The 20,821-nt window shown below is 41.9% G+C and overlaps 1 protein-coding gene across 1 annotated transcript; it reads right to left on the bottom strand.

Moving 5' to 3' along the window:
* Positions 1–2,772: 2,772 nt before the first annotated feature.
* NRN1L (neuritin 1 like) lies at positions 2,773–19,059 on the bottom strand. Its single transcript, XM_089540815.1, has 3 exons — positions 18,959–19,059; positions 6,812–6,977; positions 2,773–4,980 (listed from the first exon to the last, which is right to left on the bottom strand). Exons 1-3 carry the CDS (start codon positions 19,020–19,022, stop codon positions 4,695–4,697), a joined length of 516 nt encoding a protein of 171 aa, XP_089396941.1. The 5' UTR covers positions 19,023–19,059; the 3' UTR covers positions 2,773–4,694.
* Positions 19,060–20,821: the final 1,762 nt, after the last annotated feature.

The following is a 20,821-nucleotide window of genomic DNA, read 5'->3' as shown; positions in this document are numbered from 1 at the left end:
TCCTGTCACATCCTATTTAGTCATTTCCCCTCATGCTTTGATTGATCCAAGTGTAGGGTAATTTACATTTCCTAAAGGTTTCATCCTTTTGTAACGAAACAAAATATTTAAATATCAAAAATATCAAAGCCAAGCATGTTAAGGTCTAGCTTTAAATCAGAGAGAGTAGCAAAAATGTGCCTTTGTCTGACTAGTGACTATGCTTCTATAAGAACTGAGACTGACTCCAAAAACAACACAAGTAGCTTGTAGGTCAGACAAAAGTTTACTAATGGCTTTCATCTATATGCATACATAAAAGCTACATCCTAATCTAGCTACTGAATAATTCAGGTTGAGAAAAAAAAACATTTATATCACAATCTTTCCAAAGAAAGTTGAGAGAGGAGGAAAATCTTTGGAGAAAAAGTCTGTTAGTCCCAAAGAGGGAGTGACTTAAATTACATGGTTAGTTTGAATGAGAGAGATGAGAGTTTGCATGCAGGAAATCCCTATCTATCTAAGGAAGGAGCATTTTTCCACAGTCTAGTCGCAGACCTGTTGCAAGGGCTTAATTGGGCTGAGGCAGAGGTGGTGCTGAGCACTCAGTGGATGCTTTAAGCAAAAAGGCAGATTAATTACATTATGGGCAAGCAGCACTGGGAACACCAAGCTGAAATCCAAGCAAAGCCGTTAATACCCTTAAAGGGGAGAACATGTGCCAGTTAACACACCCTCTCTCCTCTTTCCCATTCCTCCCTGCAAACCAGTGCTGGATGCATCTTTGACTTGTCCTGCATCCAGGGCAAAACGGAAAAATGAATTTTTTCTTTCATTCCCCATAAGAGGTTTTGTGTGCTGTGTTTGTCTGTGGAGGCAAGCATAACATTCAAAAGAACTGGGAACCTGTGGCCTTGCCAATGTTGTTGGCACTCCCCACTTTTATCATTTGCCATTATTGGCCATGCTGACCAGGACTGACAGGAGTTAGAGTCCCTCCTTGGAGGGCAAAGGTTCCCCATGGGTGTAATACACAAAGATCAGCTCATTTTCTGGTCATCCCAGTGAACCTCCAGATGCCTCAAACCATGGTTATTCTCAGGAAGTACTTTCATCCATACAATCCGCAATACCACTTGAGATTGAGTCCCATCTTCATATCCCAAGTTTGAGACAGACCCATTGGAGTGCCACAATGAACACTGCTTTTTGCTGTGGTGACCTTGAAATTCTGCCATGTTCTCCAAAGCCACTGCAAGTTGATATCGTAAAAGTATGTTCAAAAGTAATCTTACCTTTTTTATTTTATTCTTTGGCATTTCAGCAATGGAAACAAAGAGGGACAACCATGGATTTTAAGTAAAAAGAATGTAACCTGTGCAACCAATGGGATCTGCAATAAAACAGTGAATTGTAGAATGCTTTTTAAAGGTTCCTTCCAGCCAACATTCCACCTGTTTCCCAATTTTCCATTACTAACTTCTCTAACCATGAGTATTTTGCATGGTCCCTGAGCACATTTGGTCCTTGCTAGGTTGTTCTGGGGGTTTCTCCCTATGAAGTGAGAAGCTGGCAAGTTTGGTTGTTGTTGTTAACTGCCCTTGAGTCAACCCCAACCCATGGTGACACTATGGATGAGATATCTCCAAGACTCCCTGTCTCCTCTGCTCAGATCCTGCAAATTCAGATCCTTAACCTGCCTAATTGAAGCTATCCATCCAGTGTGCACTCTTCCTCTCCTTCTACTGCCCTCCATTTAAATTAACAATACTGATTTTCAGGTAAATGTGATTAGGAACACATTTGAGGTGATGGGAAACTGCAACTGGCAACGCCAAGTGTGGCCTGTGACATACAACACTGAACAAGGCAAGAGAAATGTAAAAGTGCCTTTTAATAGAAATATAGATATAGATACATTTGAACAGCTGACACCAATGAACAGGAAACCTTAGACTCCCACCTGTTCACTTATTTCTCTTTCCAGCAGATACCTGTGTTGCAGTAACAGAACTGCTTTGAAGACCAAACAACTCTAGAAAGGTTCCCCTTCTTAGGTCTTTCCTGGATGGTCTAGACTCCCCGTTCTCACACCCTTCCACTACCAGCCCATCTCCACAAGGAAAAGGGTGGTGCAAAAGTGTGTGTAGGAGTCATCTTTGAGCATATGCAGGGAGAAGATGCCAGCTGAGGATGTAGGTTTTTCATTCATCTTCTGTGCAAGTCCATTGTCCTGTCTATGGAATCCAGTGGGCAGAAAGCACCAGAGCTTGAAAAAAAACCCCTCCCATTTTGGATGACAATCCTCAGATTCACGCAGTAGAGTCTGAGAATTGTAATCCCCCAAAAATAACATCTCTAAGCTCTGGAGACCATGCCTGAATATAACAAACACACAGAAAGTGTTCCCACCACTGCAGAAATGTGGCCCTTCAAGGCTGCAAGGTGCCCTCCAAATGAAAGAGCCCTACACAGAGCAGAGAAGCAGATAAAAAGGAGACGGATGCTAACCAACACAAATGGCAGTTTACCCTTCCAGGACATCTCAAAAAGGAATGCCAAATGCCAAAGAAACACGCAGGAAGACAATCCTGCAGAAGTGGCTGAGCACTTAACTCGAGCTGATCCTTAAGTTCATTAGGTACATCTGGGTTTGCATCTGGTCATAAACATAAATGTTGCAAGATACAGGCAAAGTGACTCCTGTTCATGCTCTTTCAGTCACACTCAGCACCTTTGGCTCCTTTTCTGGGACTCCAGTTCTTAGAACGGTTGTCAGAGCTTTTTTTGGGGTGGGGGGGGCTGGGGTGGGGAACTGCAGCTCCCAAAATTTAAATAACTGTACTGCCCTGAACACACGTGACCTCATCTGATTTGAGAAACTAGGCAGGGCCAGGCCTGGTTTGTGCTTAAATGGGAAACTACCAAGGAGATGTCTGGGTAAGGCTAGGAAAGAATCCTGAACAACCATTGCTGCCTGTCAGAGTTGACAATATTGAGCTCAATGTCTGACTCAGTATAAGGTCACTTCCTATATTCATATGCAAGATTCTGGATTTTGAATCGGATTCTGGCTAATGGGAATCTGGGAGCCGAAGCCAAAAAAACAAATTCTTCTAAGAGCCCAGAGAAAGATAGTACAACTGACATTAGATTACTGTTGGCCCTGCTGGACATCTCATCAGCTTTTAATATCTTTGACCATGGTACCCTTCTGAAATGTCTCTCGGGGATGGGACTTGGAGGCACTGTTATGCACTGGTTCTGATCTTTCCTAGAGGGGTGGACCCAGAAGGTGGTGTTGAGGGGGACTTTGGAAACTGTTCAGAAACTTCAGCAAGTTCAAAACACCATAGCTAGAATGCTGGCCGGGGCCATTTATAAGAAGCATATAATTCTCTTGTTGAAACAGCTTTACAGGCTATCGGCTTGTTTCTCGGCACAATTCAAAGTGCTGGTCATGACTTATAAAGCCCTGTATGGCTTAGGTCCAATCTATTTGAGAGAACATATCTCCCCATATGAACCAGCCAGAACCCCAAGATCTTCAGGAGAAGGCTTTCTCTTGGTCCCACCACCACTGCAGGCTCGCTTGGTGAGGATACAAGAGAGAGCCTTCTTGGTGGCTGCTCCCACCCTCTGAAACTTCCATGGGAGGCTAGGCTGGCTCCCTCCCTTTCAACGGCAAGCAAAAACATTTTTATTAGGCAAGCTTTTAAATATATAGTCATGACAGGGTGGTTTTTATATGGGGTGTTTTTTAGTTATGATTTTAACTTTTGTATGTTTTAATGTTAATTTTATACTGCTTTAACTATTATTTATTTATTTATGGTATTTGTACCCCGCCCTTCAGCCCTAAATGATGTTAATTGTTTTAAAATTCTTATTGTAAAGGGTTTTTTTTTTTTTGTTAAAAAAATTATGTTGTGAGCTGCCTTGGGTCCCTTTCTGGAAGAAAGGTGGCACAAAATTTAAATCAATCAATCAATCAATCAATCAATCAATCCTGGGTAGTCTCTGGGGGGCAGGGAGGTACAGCATGACAGAGCAGGGATACTGGAAAGTGATGTGGGCAATGGAGGCCTAAGGTATTTTGTTATGTGAGGCAGAACAGTTAAGGTGCAAAGTACCCAAGGCCAACTAAATTATTTTAACACCTGGGGTAGAAAACTTCACAAGCATCTCTTCCCTGCCCTGGCAGTAGAACATACATTTTAAAAATGCAATTAATTGAATCCATATTAAGGTACTTTTAGAGCAGACACACTGATATTAATAGGATTTATATCAATTTGAATCCAACCCAATGAGGGTAAATTCATAGTTTACGATTAAAACTCTGCTGCACGAAGTGGCTGCCCCATTCTAACGGACAGCAGGGCTGGTCCTGGTAGAGATGAAGGGATGGGGAAGGATGGGAAGAGGAGAGCAGGGTTCTGAGTTATCAGAGGTGCCAGCTGGCCAGACAAAGTGCATAGGGACAGGAGAAGCACCTTTCACACAACCTGGCTTCTCCTGGCAGGGCACGTACAAGACAGGCAAGCCCACCTTCTGCCTACTCCACCCAGTGGGCCACACTGTTCCTGCTACTAGAATGCACTAAGCACCACTGCCACCTTCATCCAATTTCCTGGAAGGAGGCAGTGCCAAGCCACCAGTCTGTTTTACAGTGGACAGGAGGAGGGGAGGGAGGCCTCCCCCCTGCTCCCAGGCTAGGCAAAGGGTACTAAAGCCACAAGAGCCACAAGAGTCAGCGTGCCCATGAGGCTGGGCTGGGGAAGCCAGGCTGCTCCCCGCAAAGTCTCCTTGTTAGTTTCATCTATATCCGAAGCTCTCCCATTGCCCGCTGGCTGAGACCGGGAGCTACACAGGTCATGAAGGTTCCCCTGGAACTGGATCTTCCTAGATTCTTGCCGAAGGGATTCCCAGATGTTGGCTGCTTCCTCAGGGCAGCTGGATAAGACCTGGGTAGCACAGATATGGAAATCATCCCAGGATCTGAAAGAAAAATAATGAAAAGTGAAGATTAAGTCAGACTCTGACATCACAAGCAGAAAAGGTTTGACTTTTAACTCTATTGTAATTGATGTATTTTATTGTTGTAACCCGCCCGGATTCTTCGTGATTGGGTGGGCTATAAATAATAATAATAATAATAATAATAATAATAATAATAATAATAAAAGGGATCTTTCTTTAGGCCTTGCAACTTCCTGCAGTTTTGGACTTCACCTCCCAGAAATTAGCCAATGGTAAAGCACTGTGGAAATTGCAGCCCAAAATATCTGGAGGGCCAGAGGTCCCCTTTCATTTAGCCTCTCCACTATCCCCTCCCCAGTTAAAGAAAAATGAAAAGGAGGGAAATGAGATGGGGTGGCTCTGCTTGCATGAGGCATCACTTGACTGAAGGAGCAAAAAAAAGGAGGCCACAATAAACATGGCTCCACCTCTATTAAAAAGATTTTCAAGCAGTGGAGAAATCCAGCAACACTGAGCTTGATGTCCACCTCCCCACAAGGTTGCAGTTGTATCTGAAGAACCAACAACAACTAGTACCAGTACTGTATTGTTATTAGACTGGGGCTGCTTTCATGCCTGTCCCTTAAAAGAGTTATGTAAGACACAAAAGTTTGCTTTCAAAACTGGAATAGCACCTTGGGCAGTTCCTTTGAAGGGTGGATTAAACTTGGAATGTATTCACCACCTCACCAGTGCAGTAGCCATTAGTCACTCCTGGGTTAGAAAAGGGCTAGGACCAGAGCAATCCAGGTTCAAATTCTCATTCACCATGGAAGCTGCCAGGCAATCCTGGGCCAGTCACATTCTCTCAGCTCAAAGGATTGTTGTGAGAGTAAAAAGATGGTGTGTCATAGAGGAATAGAGGGCATTGAACTCAATGTACTCCAGGGGAAGGGCAAACTAAAGATGTTCATACATAAGTAAAGTCCTGCTGGATCAGACCGAAGATCTATGCAGTCTGGCATCCTGCTACCTCACAAAGCCTCAGGCAGTGCCTCTGGGAAGCTCACAAGCACACACTCACTTGTCTTCCCTGGTGACTGATCCAGAAGTATCCTACCTCTGGAGCTGCAGGTTCCATAGGGACCAGCTGCTTAATTAGGTTGTTGTATCCAATGTAGTGGGATACTTTCTAAAAGGCCAAATAAAATGTGTTAGTCTTGATGCCACAAGCCTCTTTGTTGTTTTTGATGTTGAGTGACTATACTGTGACATCCAGATGCCTGACTCTATATCACATCACATCCACATCTCTTCCTTTCCTTCCCATCACTTGTTTTTGCAAGGTCTTACCTGTGTTTGGTTCCATTTATTTTTTCTTCCTGCTTCAAGCCTCCTTCTATTAAATTCATGCCTTATGCCGGATGCAGCACACCTTCCCTTCATCCAATCCCCCCTTGCACTCCAATTTATCTTCTCCCACCCCCTTTCACATGTTGGTCAGAGTGTAGGACAAATCCAGGTTCGAGTTCCTACCAAGCCATGAACTTGACAACCCAAGACCAGTCATTCTCAATCAGCTTGACTTACTTCACAGGGTTGTTGAGTAATAGAGGGGTATAACCTGTTTCAAAGAAACAGACCAAACAAGAAAGGAGGAGGAGTAGCATTATATGTCAAGAATGGTAACACCTGTAAAGAGATCCATGACTTAAATCCTAGAAGCCAAGTTGAAAGCATGCCCAGTGCCTGTGCCAAGGAATTATAGGGGTTTAGTCTAAAAGAGAGAGACAGAGACACAGAGAGAGAGATTTCCCCCAAGCTCTATTCTTATTTACAGATGACCCAGGAGAAAGAATCCTGCACTGACTTGCAGATAGTGTCCAACTCCTGCTGTTCTTGGTTGCTGTCGTCACCCTGCTTTTGTTGAACGCTTTGAGCCATGCTGTCCCCAAGGCTGATCAGGCACTCAGCAAACCCCTTGTAGATGGCATTGCACTTCTGGCTAGTTGCGCTCATGGGCTCCTCGGATAGCACTGCAAGCAGATGAAAATAGCAAAACTCAGCTTCATATCATCGCCAGCATCAACAGTGTACCAGTTAGAATGGCGTCTAGGGTCAAATTCAAGCACAGTCACAATTAAACTTTTGGGTCCATTCTTCTTCAGCCTAATCTACCTTGCGGGGCTGTTCTGAGGAGAAAAGGGCCACATATGCCATCTCTAGAGAGGAAGGACACAATATACAGTATGTGTCATAAATATGAAAACAAGAGAGACTGAGTTTCAGGATGTATGGAGAAGGTTTTATTCCACAAAGTAGCTCAACATGTTTTAAGAAAGAGTTGTATTGTCTTCTTCAAGGGCCAGTAATAGAAAAGGACAGGGGACTGTACATTTGCATTAATAATTACAAGCCTCATGCTTGTTAAACTGCATAGAAATAAATGGCAAAACTATAATGTTCTGCCTTCCATTCCAAAGGCTATCAGTTGCCTGGCATGCTACTTTGGAGATACACTTTTTCTGAAATCCCTGCAGGTTGATTTTCAAACTACTTTGCAAGTATATGAAGAGTAACCTTTTATATATATACAGTTTTATTTGGTTCAACATATTATTTATTAATGATTGCATTCTGTATGAAGAAGGCCATTCCACTTCTGGAATGAAACCTTTTGTGTACATCTTAAGATTCAGTCTCTCTTTCAAATCTCATTGGATGTTTCCAGTTCCATATGTTTTTATGTACACATATATCAGGAATCAACTCACTGTCCAGCACTTAGAGTGGCTAGGCATTCCTTATACAAAGGATGTACTTTATTTGTGGGCTGGAAAGTTTGTCTCTTATTGGACTGGCAGGTGTCCCTTTTTGTAAGGGATGTCCCCCTATTTGAAGGTTGGAAAGCTTTCCTTCTCATATAGATTAAGATGTGAAAAAATAATGTATTTTGGAATGTGGGCCCTCCAGAAAGGCAGAAACCATTTCTCAATTTCAACACCTTAATTTCATAGAGAAACACATGACTATACTAACTGAAATCAATACTTTCATTTGGTATTTTAGTAGAACTCAAACTTGTTAATAGCTCCGCTTGTCAACCCTGCATATCTGAACTCCGATTGTCCCTGATTTCTTTTTTGGAAACCTGTCAATAGTTCTACATGTAGCCCATGAGAACCAAAGGTCTACCCACCCCTGATTTCGCCATTAATTTTTAATTTAATTTAATATTTATTTCCCCCCTCTTATTTTTTAAAATTTAAAAGTCAAAACTACAGCTCATTCTACTAAAGTCACTTCTGTTTAAATACAATTATTGGACTAGAAACCACAGTATAGCTTGGCAAGTAACTTTTAAAAAAGTAATTTACTTTGCTTATTCCAGTGGTGGGAAAGCAATTCCTTTATCATTAAAAAATGCAGTGGTAAGAAAAGTCACAGTGTTATTAATTATATTATTCAAAATGTTATGTTACTTCCTATTCCATTTTTAGGGGGAAAATTAAGATCAATAACAGTATGGTGGCAACCAGCATGGTGCAGTAGTTTGAGCATTGGACTAGGAATCTGGAGACTTGGTTCAAATCCCCATTTGGCCATGGAAACCCACACACTCTCAGCCTCAGAAAATCTCGTGATAAGTTTGCCTTAGGGTTCTCATAAGTTGGAAACTTGAAGGAACACAACAACAACAGTATGATACAAAATCAGGGGAAATATATTTAAAATGCTTTAAAATGCTCTTTAAAAGTAGCAAGAAGTAGTAATTAGAGCAGTGCTACTCAAAATGGTGGTCCAAGACTAATGCTGGTTCTCAAGCCACCAGCTGCCAGTTCAAAGAACATTTCCAAGAAAAAAGAAATAATCATTTCCAATGAACACAAATATGGTGCTGGTTCCTGACACACTGGAGGGAAATGCTAGTGGACTACATCAGACAGCTTAAGAAGCAATGAAGTAGAAAACACCACTCATGATGTGCACACTTGGATGCACATGCATACACACACACCTGTCTGTGTGAGTGGACATGCATAAAATAGGTTGGTATGTTACTTTGGAACATCCTACCCCACCTGAAGAAAACTGCATTACTTGTCATTTATTACTGTCAAAATCTTAACCCAGTAATGTTGACATTTACGACTGGTAGGACTCAGCACATGTAACAATCCAAAGGCATGGATGTGTGCACGTACTCATGCCATTAAAGCTGGCCCAGCCTTGTCCGGGAAGCGATGTGCGCCTACGCAAGGCAGACACAGAAAACCACCGGAAGGTATTTTAGCATCAGTACAGGAGGAAAACAATTAATATTTGAAAGGCACTGGCCTAGTTCAGTCTGATCAAACACATCCCTGGGCTTCCCAGCTCCTCTGAATGCCCCAGCAGGAAGAGGAAAAAGTCAGATGGGTAGTGCCAAGCCAGAGATGATGGGATCCCCTCAGGGGAGGTCAAATGATGCTGATTCTGCATTCTCACTGCAGAAATAATCTGGTTTGACACCATTTTTAATTGCCATGGCTCAAGGCTATGGAATTCTGGGAATGGTAGCTTGTTGTGGAACCAAAAAATGGTGTCAAACTGCATTATTTCTGTACGGTGGGTGTAGCCTTAGAAACTGCTCCCATATCTGTCCTGGATGCCAACCAGTCCAGGCCAATTGTATAGACTGTGGGGCAAACTGTCCAAATTGGGCATGCCAGAGACACCCCATTTCACCCTCCTCTCAAGGCAGCAGGGCAATAATTTATGGGAATCTTCTGAAACATTTGCTTAGAAGAAGCCTTGAATATGAGCCTTCCCCCTTTTCTCACTCGTCACACAGAGCCACCCACGAGAGCCTCTTAGCCAGCCATTAAACTCCCAGCATGATCCCAGCCCCTTAATCCCTGTACTGGCTCAAACTGGGGTTGCCATTAGGCTCAAGCCCCATTATCTGAGAGGAGCTTTTCATCATCAATAAGGACCTCGCTGGCTAGGTGGCCACTTACAGACTGCCAAAAAGAGAGGACACAAAAGAGGACAGAGATATGTACAAAATCTCCATCTGATAATTCACCTGTCTAGCTGTAAATTTGGAAACAATTGCTGCAATTTGAACAGAAATACTACAAATAATAATAATAATAATAATAATAATAATAATAATATTTATTTATATACCGCCTGTGGCAAACCAATCCGGGCGGTTGACAACAGTAAAATATAAAATATAACAATTAAAAACACTTTATCCCTCCCCCCCTTAAGACAATATTAAACAGTATAACATATTAAAACACAATATCAAGCATAAAAACAGCAATTAAAACTAAAAACCCTGATATCCCTCTGTTGATCCTCGACCATCACTAAGATGGGGCCACGGGAGGAATGAGGGAATCAGGGAACCTGGGCCGGGATGGTTAGTCTGGAAAGGCCTGCCGGAAGAACATATCTCACTGTTGTGGACAAAACTGTGATCAGGGGCCATTCCCACTACACAAAGACAGGGTGACCAAAATGGTGAAGGTTCTGGAAACCAAGCCCTATGAGGAGAGACTTAGGGAGCTGGGGATGTTTAGCCTGGAGAAGAGAAGGTTAAGAGGGGATATGATAGCCCTGTTTAAATATTTGAAGGGGTGTCATATTAAGGATGTAGCAAGCTTGTTTTCTGCTGCTCCAGAGAATAGGACACAGAGCAATGGATGGAAGCCACAGGAAAAGAGATTCCATCTAAACATTAGTAAGAACTTCCTGACAATAAGAGCTCTTTGTCAGTAGAATACACTCCCTCAGAGACTGGTGGAGTCTCCTTCTTTGGAGGTTTTTAAACAGAGGCTGGATGGCCATCTCTTGAAGGTGCTTTGATTGTGAGTCTCTGCATAGCAAGGGGTTGGACTAGATGACCCTTGTGGTCTCTTCCAATTCTAGGATTCTATGATATTCTTCCACTTTAATTGCCACAGTTCCATCCTATGGGAAAATGGGATCTGTGGTGTGGAGAGGTGAACTCTCAAGATTCCATTGGATGGAACCATTGCGATGAAAGTGGAATAATACCCCTATAACTGTGCAGTGTGAATGGGCTTCAGGTGATCTGTGTGTCATCCTGTTCAAACAGCTGACCAAGCACTTATGGGAAACCTGACGTTCCCTGCTCTCTAATCTGGGAATTATTTAAAGTAGGCACGGGATGGACAGCCCTTGAACAGGGACACTGCTTAGTGGCAGGTGACCCAGTAGAAAGAAGCTGAAAACTTGCCAAGAAAACTCCATGATAGGATTGCCTTAGAGTTGTCATACGTCAGAACCAATTTGAAGGCACCACCACCAACAACAACAACCAGGGGTTCCCTTTGCCTACTCCAATATAGATGTAAGAAGTTGTTGGGTATGTTCTGAAAAGCACATACAGAGTTAAGATCCGAAGATCACAGGCATTTCATACAAGTCCATTTGGTCCACATTTCTAAAGCTATCAAACAAGCTAATTCATACTACTCAGACTAATATATAGATCATGACAGAGTAATCATTTTGGCTGCATACTTATCCAAACTCTATAGTGCACACCACAGTTCAAATATTGTCCACAATATCCGGGGAAATTGTGTATGATAATAAATGGAAAAAACCCAGACTGATATGGAAAAAAACAAGTGACAGATGAAAAACTGACATGAACCCAAAACTGACTGATTTGCCCATCACTAACCCTACAACTCCTTCTAGAATCATTTCTGATGTCCAAGAATCCCACAGCAAGATGTGCAGTGTTCCCCTCAGTAATCACACCAATGGAGAAAAAACTTTCTCAAAAGAAGAGAGCTTCAAAACTCCACATCATACATTCACTTTGCACTGTCAGTAACAGCTCTTTAAAAAATGGCCAAAAATCATGTGACAAGTTATGTATTCCACGTGCAATGAGAATGGAAATGACTTGCCATATAGGCAGACTGCTTTGGTTGACTCCCTTGGATAGCCTTGGTAGACTCTAATAGTTGTTCAAGTGGGGAAGGAACCAAGTCTGCAACATGAGGAGTGAACCTGTAGAACACAATTTGTAGATTTTAGCTCCTTGTCACTAGCACATGCTGTCATTTCTGATCCTTTCAAAATGTTTCCATTAGGCTTATCATCGGGCTTGTTCCATTTCCACAATAATGAGAACTAGAAACCTACAGCATTTTTGTTTTCAAATTAAACTCCAAGTTCTCTTGATTGTAACATGAGACCACTAAGACACACCGACCTAACACAGAGTGCTCCTGGAGCTGGTGGCTTTGGATCTTTACATTTGTCACTCACATTTCGAGTAACCTTGTCAGAGGCTCTGCAGGGTCACATCCTGGTCACCCAGGGCAATTTGCCAACCTAGGATGAGAAGGCCATAGCACCCGCAGGTGGCAAGCCATATGTTAGTCCAAGCCCATAGGCTCACCATGGGATTAGAATTAATCAAACAAATGAAAGTCACACTCAAGGACTCTACATTTAAACACATCTGTATTGCAGTATCCATAAGATTAGGAATGGGTTCCTAGCAGCGTCGTTTCAGATTCTGATATGTCCTTGGGCAACTTGCTTTTCCATAAGGCTCCCTCCATAAAATGATTCTACCTCTTTATCACTCTGTGTGACTCATCTTCCACTTTTGAGACCAATTTGCATTTTTGCCCAGAAAGGAAAGCAAGCACAAGGTAAGTTCATAGGTACTCCTTCTTCCATTCTTCTCCGATAAAGAACTCTGGATATTTCAAAAAGCCTGTATATCCCAGAATTAATAAGATGATATAATGAAATACTTATTTGAAGCACTTCTAAAAGTTTAAACATTTGACAGGAGGGGGTTACAATTTGAGTGCCACCATGAAACAAATATTTTTGAAACATAGTGCAATCTATTGTGAGCAACATACCTTTAAATTAAAAAAAAAACTGCTCAAAAGTACAGTGGTGGGAGTTTCCATTTCCAGTATCAAAACAACCAGGGCCAACACTACTGGGATATTGTCTCTGTCTTCAAAAAGGGGGAGAAAGATTATCACCCAGTTAGCCCGACATCAATACCAGGAAAGATTCTAGAGCAGATCATTAAACAGAGAGTCTGTGAACATTTAGAAGGGAATGCCATAATTGCAAAAAGCCAACATAGGAGAGAAGTCATGCTAGACTAATCTGACCTCTCTTTCTCTTTTTTAAAAATAAAATTACCAGCTTGGTAGATGAAGGGAATGAGGTGGATGTGGCACATCTTGATTTTGGTAAGACCTATGACAAGGTCCCTCATGATATTCTTGCAAACAAGCTTGTAAAATGTGGGATAGATAATGCAACTCTTAGGTGGATTTGTAATTGGCTGACCGGCCAAACCCAAAGGGTGCTCTGCAATAGCTCTTTTTCATCCTGGAGAGAAGTGACCAGTGAGGTTCCTCAGGTTTCTGTCCTGGGCCCAGTGCTATTCAACATCTTTATCAGCAACTTGGATGAAATAATAAAGGGCATGCTCATCAAATCTGCAGATGACACCAAATTAGGAGTAGCAGCTAATACCCCAGAGGAGAGGATCAAAATTCAAAATGACCTTAACATTAAAAAGCTAGGCCAAAACTAACAAAATGAACTGCAACAGGAAGAAATGTAAACTACTGCACTTAGGCAAAAAATTAAATGCACAGATATAGGATGAGGGACACCTGGCTTAACAAGACTACATGTGAAAGGGGTCTAGGAGTCCTGGTAGATCACAAGTCGAACATGAGTTAACAGTGTGATGCGGCAGCTAAAAAGGCCAATGCAAATCTAGGCTGCATCAATAGAAATATAGTGTCTAGAAACTCTAGATCAAGGGAAGTAATAGTGCCACTCTATTCTGCTTTGGTCCTCACCTGGAATACTGGGCCCATTTCTTGGCACCATAATTAAAAAAGGATGTTGACAAGTTGGCGCATGTCTAGAGGAGAGGGCCACCAAAATGGTGAAGGGTCTAGAAACCATGCTTTATGAGGAAAGGAGCTGGGCATGTTTAGCCTGGAAAAGAGATGATTACGAGGTAATAAGAGGTAATATGATAGCCCTGTTTAAGTATTTGAAGGGGTGTCACTCTGAGGAGGGAGCAAGCTTGTTTTCTGCTGCTCCAGAGACTAGGACCCGGAACAATGGATGCAAGCTATATGAAAAGAGATTCCACCTCAACATTAGGAGGTGCTTCCTGACAGTACCAGCTCAAAATCATTCTTGCTTGCCAAGGTTGATCCTGTCTGTTTGATGATGATGATATTTCTGGAGGCTTTTATTGTTTCGGTTATATTTGTATGATGCCTGCTACCCACAAGGATTAAGAACAATTTAAATATGGTTAAATTAATAATTAAAACAGAACACTGTCTCCAAAAAGGAGATGCATGAAGAGCTTGCTCTAGGTGTTATTAGGACTGGCCTGAGAAATTTTGCTGTCTGAAGTAGACTACTTTCTTCTCCTGCTACATGTACAGACTGAGAGCTGAAACTTACATTAGCATTAGTGACGGAACAACATCTTCCAATACACCAAAAGCAGGAAATTAGCTTTAGTGACCCAAGGCAGGACACTTCTCTAGCCTCCAGAATTTTGCCAGCATTTTCACCTTCCCATCCCTTGCTTTCTAAGGTGGCCATCCCACTGTGCCTAATGGCAGGGCGTGTTACCTTTGAGAACAGAACCACACACATTAATATATAGATGGGAGGGAGATAATAGATAAAATAGAAAACTATATAGCTCTCCTACCCTTTTAAAGAGTCCATCTCCCAACAAGAGGAAAACACAAGACTGCGCTGACAAAAAAAAGCAAACATTTTAATAGCTGAAGCTAGAAGAAGACAATTGTTGCTGAGATTGCATTCATGTCCACTCCTTTCTTTGTTGTCACCTATTTATTAATTCCAGTCCCTGAGCTACACTCGGAAGAAGAAGAAAAAAAAACCTTTATTAAAGATCTTGGGGCCGGCCATCTCTATAAAAAGCTGAGAGTGCTCTTTCAGGGCTTATTATTATTATGTGTAATAATGAAAGAAAAGGCAGGAGCTCTGAAAAAAGAACAGAAAGCTCATGAGCATGATATTAAACTTCATTTTAAAAGGAAGATGGAACGAAAGAACTCATATAGCTGCATCATATATTAACTATCATCCCCTGTTCCTGGTGAAGCCTGGCATTCTAATTCTAACAGGGCAAAATGTGAAGGACACTTTCTCAACCCTTTTACCCTGAAGGAATCCTTGAAATAATTTTCAGGTCTCAGGGAACCCTGGAAAAAAACATTGATTTTGTAAAATCACAACCACTTCTGAAACCCCTAGAGATATCTCAAGGGACCCTATGGTTTCACAGAACCCTTTTTGGGAAACCCTAGTGTGAGGTGTCCCCAACCTGATCATTTTCTACACTCCCACCTAACTTCAATTCCCAGGATTCCCTGGAGGAATCCTACCAAGACAGCTAAACTGATGTAAGCCCATACATTAGACCATATTGGCATGAAAGGCAATCCCTGATGCACCTCTGCTTTAATCCAGTCTTTTATGACAGGTTAACAAGCCATGGTTCCAGAGCTTTGGACATTTTTTTAAAATGGATTCATTACTTCTTGCTTTAAGAAAGGAGCATATTAACATTACTCATTACTAATGAGCTGCATTGCTCATTACTAGCATGTTGCCACTTTTATATACTTTAAAAATATATTTCTAAAAATACAAAATTGCTCCAAAATAAAACTCCTTTGACAAGGTTTAGGAGTAAGAAGACGATACTACTCCTTACGCTAAAAGAATGACAGTCATCAAGTTATAATCCAAACTGTGATGAGTTACAGTTAGAATCGTGGTTTATGCAATTTACTTCCAACTTTTACTATTCAACTAGCCACAAATCACAATCATTACTGGCTTATAAATGCTGATTTATATCTTGGCTTTTCCTACTCTCCAAACCAGGAGCTACAGTTCACTCTTGTTTTCTCAGCTTCTTACTCTGAAACAGAAGTTGACAAAGGGGACAGGAAAGAACCTAAGCAGAAAGGAGACCCAATACTTAGTTGGAGTCTGAGAAGATTCAGAGCAAGAGTCATAGCTCTGGAACATAAAACAGAGAATGCTGTCAGAAGCTATGGGGCCCTAATGCTATTTTCATGTCTCATGACTCCTCCAGACAGTTTGAACCCCCTTTTTTCAGTAAAGAAAAGGGGTGGATTTGCTGCTCCTAGAAAGAGCAGCGATTCACCTTTTAAATATGGTATAGCTCCCCTGCAAGGTTTCATATTTAAAAATCCCCATTAAAAAACCCCAGACATGGACTGCCTGGAGTCCTGTGCCCTCTGCATGCAAGCCCCACAAAACATCTGAGAAGGAAGAAAATGCTCTTCCTCCATGCCTCTCAGGTTGCATCCGCACTGCAGAAATAATCCAGTTTGACACCATGGCTCAATGCTATGGAATTCAGGGAAGTGCCCTGAACAAACTACACTTCCCAGAATTCCATAGCATTGAGCCATGGTAGTTAAAAGTGGTGTCAAACCGGATGATTTCTGAAGTGCAGATGCAGCCACACTGCTAATAATAACCTCAGCCACCTAAACAGGGACTAGACCCAAATCTACATGAAAAGAAAAAATGAGGAACCTCTTCTTTGTGGGAGGCAGTGTTGCATACTCCTTCATTCCAGATTAATCTAAACCGTGACACCATGCCATGCGCATTAAACCCGATGCTACAACCTAGCTTGTGATTGTGATATGTTCTATACATTATCCATTATAAAAATACTTTCTAATATCGATCTATATCTAATTGTGGTCTTTTCTCTTTAAAGAAAAGACCACAATTAGATAGTTTTTCAGGGTATGTTTCTGTATGCCACATGTCTACCCTCCTGAAACTGATTCAAAATACAACTCCAGATAAAGAGAGATTTACTGGATGCAGGGAGGGAAGAGGAGAGAAAGTGAATAGATCGGAGTGGATCACGCTGGACTAGGGAAACCAGGGTTCAAATGGTACTGGAGCTTGCTAGGTGACCCTGAACCAAGCCAGTCTACCCCACAGGGCTGTTGTAAGGACAGAACGCAGGGGGGGAAGCACACATACCTCTACGTATAACAAATATATGCATGTATGCTTCTCATCTCTCCTTCACCATTGCAATCATTGGGGTGTTTATTCATAAAACAACAACTAAATCACACTTCTTCATGATAGGTTTTTGTTCTATATACTTATTAACTGGTTCTACTTGATGATTTTAACACCGGATCTCATTTTCCATTTTATAACATAAAATATTATAAAAGCAACTAAAGCAACTAAGCAACTAGCAGTAATGATTTTTCTTCTTCTTGGCCCTTGATTCTTTATCTGCCCGGTGTAATTTTCCCATGAACCCATTTGCTACTTGAATTGTAAAAATATCTTTCAAAATGCTAAGCAGCAGTCCACCTCTTTCATTTTGCTAACACAAGTCCATCGTAAATTTACTCACGCACAATATGTATGTGTATATATGTATGTGTGTGTGTGTGTGTGTGTGTACATTTACCATAGAATTGTGTTAGCAATTTATAGTATGTTCACCCTTTCCTGCATTCATATTCCCAGGCTGGTATACCAAAGGGATAAAAGAACTAAAATGTGAATCGTAAAAGTTAGCAGATAAAATTCCTTTATCCCATTTATATACCAAGTGAACATACTATAGATTGGTAACACAACTCCATGGTAAATCTACACATCTATATCCATGTATGTGCGTGTGTATATACATTTACTATTAAATTGTGTTGGCAAATCGAAGGAGATGCATTCCAGCTACAATAGATAAATTTCCTCTGCTGCCAGGGTGGTCTATGGGATAAAAGAGCTGTATCTGGTCACTCTCTTGGTTCACATTTTCGTTGTTTCATTCCTTTGGTAAACCACCCTAGGAACCTAAATGCAGGACAGAGTGAATATACTATAAATAGCATGTTTGTATAAATTTACTATGGAGTTGTGTTAGCAAACCAAAGGAGATGGACTCTTGCTATATGAGAGATAGTTAGACAAATTTCCTCTCTTGCCAGGATGGGAAAAAGAAGCTACATCTGGTAACTTTCCCCCTCAATGTTTGCGAACCAGGATGGGGTGAACATACTATACACTGCTGACACGGTAAATCTGTATCTAGATAGGTATCTATAGACAGAGGTACATATATAGCCATGCACACACATATAGGTATATGCATATGTGTGTGTGTCTATATCTAGATAGGTACCATTTAGATAGGTGCCTATATAGATACAGATAGATAGAGGTACATATATAGGCAGACATATGTGTATGTGTGTGTGTGTATCTATATATATCTAGATCTAGATAGGCACCTCTCTCTTTATGTATCTAATTTTATATCTAGATAGGTACCTAGATAGATAGATAGATAGATAGATAGATAGAGGTACATATATAAGCACACACACATATATGTAGGTATATGTGCGTGTGCTTATCTATCTATCTATCTATCTATCTAGATCTCTCTCTATACCTATATCTAGATACCTACATAGATAAGCACACACACATATACCTACATATATATGTGTGTGTGCTTATATATGTACCTCTATCTATCTATCTATCTAGATCTCTCTCTATACCTATATCTAGATATCTACATAGATAGATGGATGGATGGATAGATAGATAGATAGATAGATAGATAGATAGATAGATAGATGGATAGATTCAAATGAGAGGAAGGAGGGGCTTTTCCTCTTTCCACCTTCTTTCCCTCAGTCTTTCTCTCTCTCTCTCTCTCTCTCTCTCTCTCTTCAGGATCGTTTTACAAGGATCAGACATTTCTCCCTCTCAACTTTTCCTTCTCTGGGGAGAAGGAGAAGGAGGGCTCCTCTCCTCGTCCTGTTTACAGAAACACGTGTATATGTATATACACACACACCCATCCAGACGAACACGTATCCCCCCAACGCCCTGGAGTTCTTACCCAGGTGCAGAGCAGGGAGCAGGAGGGCCAAGGAGCCCAGCGCCGCCCGGCAGCAGCAGCCCATCCTGGCCCCAGAGGAGGAGGAGGAGGAGAAGGGGAAGGAGAAGGAGAAGAGTCTCCCCTCAGCAAGAGGCAGCAGCAGCAGCAAAGCAAGCCTCAGGGAAAGGAGGAGGAGGAGGAGGAGGAGGGCCCCGCTTGGCCAGGCGCCTCCCTCCCTCCCTCCCTCCGCCTCTGGAAGCGGGGAAAGAATGAAACGCCCTCCTCAGAGCCAGAGCAGCCCTGGTGGCGGTTCTCCTCCTCCTCCTCACAAACTCATAAACATGGCCACTTTGAGGCTGAGAGAGTGTGACCTGCCCCTATGGCCCCCTTATAATAATAGGGTTTTCTTGGCCATTCTCCTCAGGAAGGCTGAGGCTGAGAGGGGACAGGGGTCCTGAAGCCAAACCCCGGTGGATAGAGAACAAGGAAGAGCCACTGTAATAACCCCCCTTTGAAAGATAGCCCCACTTGGCCATAGAGCCCCCCTTGGGCAAGTCATGCTGAGGAGGAGGAGGAGGGAGCAAGCTTGTTTTCTGCTGCTCCAGAGAACAGAACATGGGACAAGGGGTTAGGACTGCAGGATAAGAGATGCCTAAGGTCTCCTAAACATTAGCAGGGACCTCCTGGCAGTAAGAGCTGTTTGATAGTGGAATATATAATCTTGGAGTGTAGTGGGGTCTCCTTCTTTGGGGTCTTTTAAGCATCTGTCAATGGGGATGCTTTGACTGAGAGTTCCTGCATGGCAGGATGGGGTTGGATCCAGCCAATAGATGATAAATTATTTGATAACATTATGGCAAAGGCAACTATTTCCAATTATTACTTTTGCCATCAGCGAGGAGGATGAGCACCTGTAGAAACAAATCTCCTTTCTGACATTGCTAAGAACAAAACAACCAGCCCGGCCTCTGAGAGAATGGGGTTATCTGCCCCCCTTCGGCACAAGAGCCAGCTGGGAAGGGAATATTTCAATTCAAAATGCTTTAATCTCTAAAGCCCTTTTTGGTATTGAGTCACAACTGGAACTGGAATCAGATACACCGCCGCGCAACCCATTTGTGCACAGACCTCATTCCTTCCTTTCCAGACAGCATGGACCCCCCCTCCCCAGTTCAATGTAATGGTTTTACAAAAGCACATTTTGACTCATGCCCAGGATGTGTTTTAATCAGTCACAGATAAAGGTGTAATCTCTATCAGTTGTTTCAGTGCACAAGGAGAATGTGGGTGTGTGTGTGTATTTTTTCATTTACTGTTTTTATTTTTGAATATTGTATTTGATAAAAGCATATAATCCAACATAATATCAGCAACGGTTTCTCCCTCCCTCTTCCCTGCAGCCCTCTTTACTGAAAATGGACTGTAATATTCTCAAGCAGAATGGCAAAATATGATCTGAGTAGAGATGCCTCCCTATTGTAAACCTCAGGTAACTATCACTACTGTAGTCCAAAGCCTTGTAGTCCAAATATCACTACTGTAGTCCAAAACAGCATGATGCAGATGGCAGTGAATCTATACCTTTGATTTTTCCTTGTACTTATAAACTGATACCAAACTACCTCAAATTTGTTAGTATTTAATTCTTCCCTCTGCAACTTTTACTTTTATTTGCAAGTTTGCCATTTAACACTATATACCTGTCTAGCCAATGTCTCAAAGTTAATCCTTTAATATCTTTCCAGATAGATAAAAGGATCAATCCATCTCTTGTAATTTGTTGTTTTCTCAGTCAAGTCCAGTCTGAGACCAGAAACAAAACGAAAGCCAAACAACTCCCTCCTCCCCCAAATATGGATCCTGGGACCTTTTAACCAACTATGT

Source organism: Sceloporus occidentalis, unplaced genomic scaffold (assembly GCF_023333645.1).
Source record: "Sceloporus occidentalis isolate IW3139 unplaced genomic scaffold, rSceOcc1.0.p SCAF_10, whole genome shotgun sequence".
Lineage (NCBI taxonomy): Eukaryota > Metazoa > Chordata > Lepidosauria > Squamata > Phrynosomatidae > Sceloporus > Sceloporus occidentalis.
Note: the sequence above shows the minus strand (reverse complement) of the source record. Positions and strands in the feature narration are given on the sequence as shown.

Bases quoted from the DNA above. Each gene is read 5' to 3' on its own strand.
- NRN1L (XM_089540815.1), bottom strand. From the start codon at position 19,022: ATGGGCTGCTGCTGCCGGGCGGCGCTGGGCTCCTTGGCCCTCCTGCTC. The intron at 6,978-18,958 runs GTAAGAACTCCA...ATCTGCTTGCAG, and splicing joins GCTCCCTGCTCTGCACCTGG to TGCTATCCGAGGAGCCCATG. The intron at 4,981-6,811 runs GTCAGTGCAGGA...TTTTTCTTTCAG, and splicing joins GAGTTGGACACTATCTGCAA to ATCCTGGGATGATTTCCATA.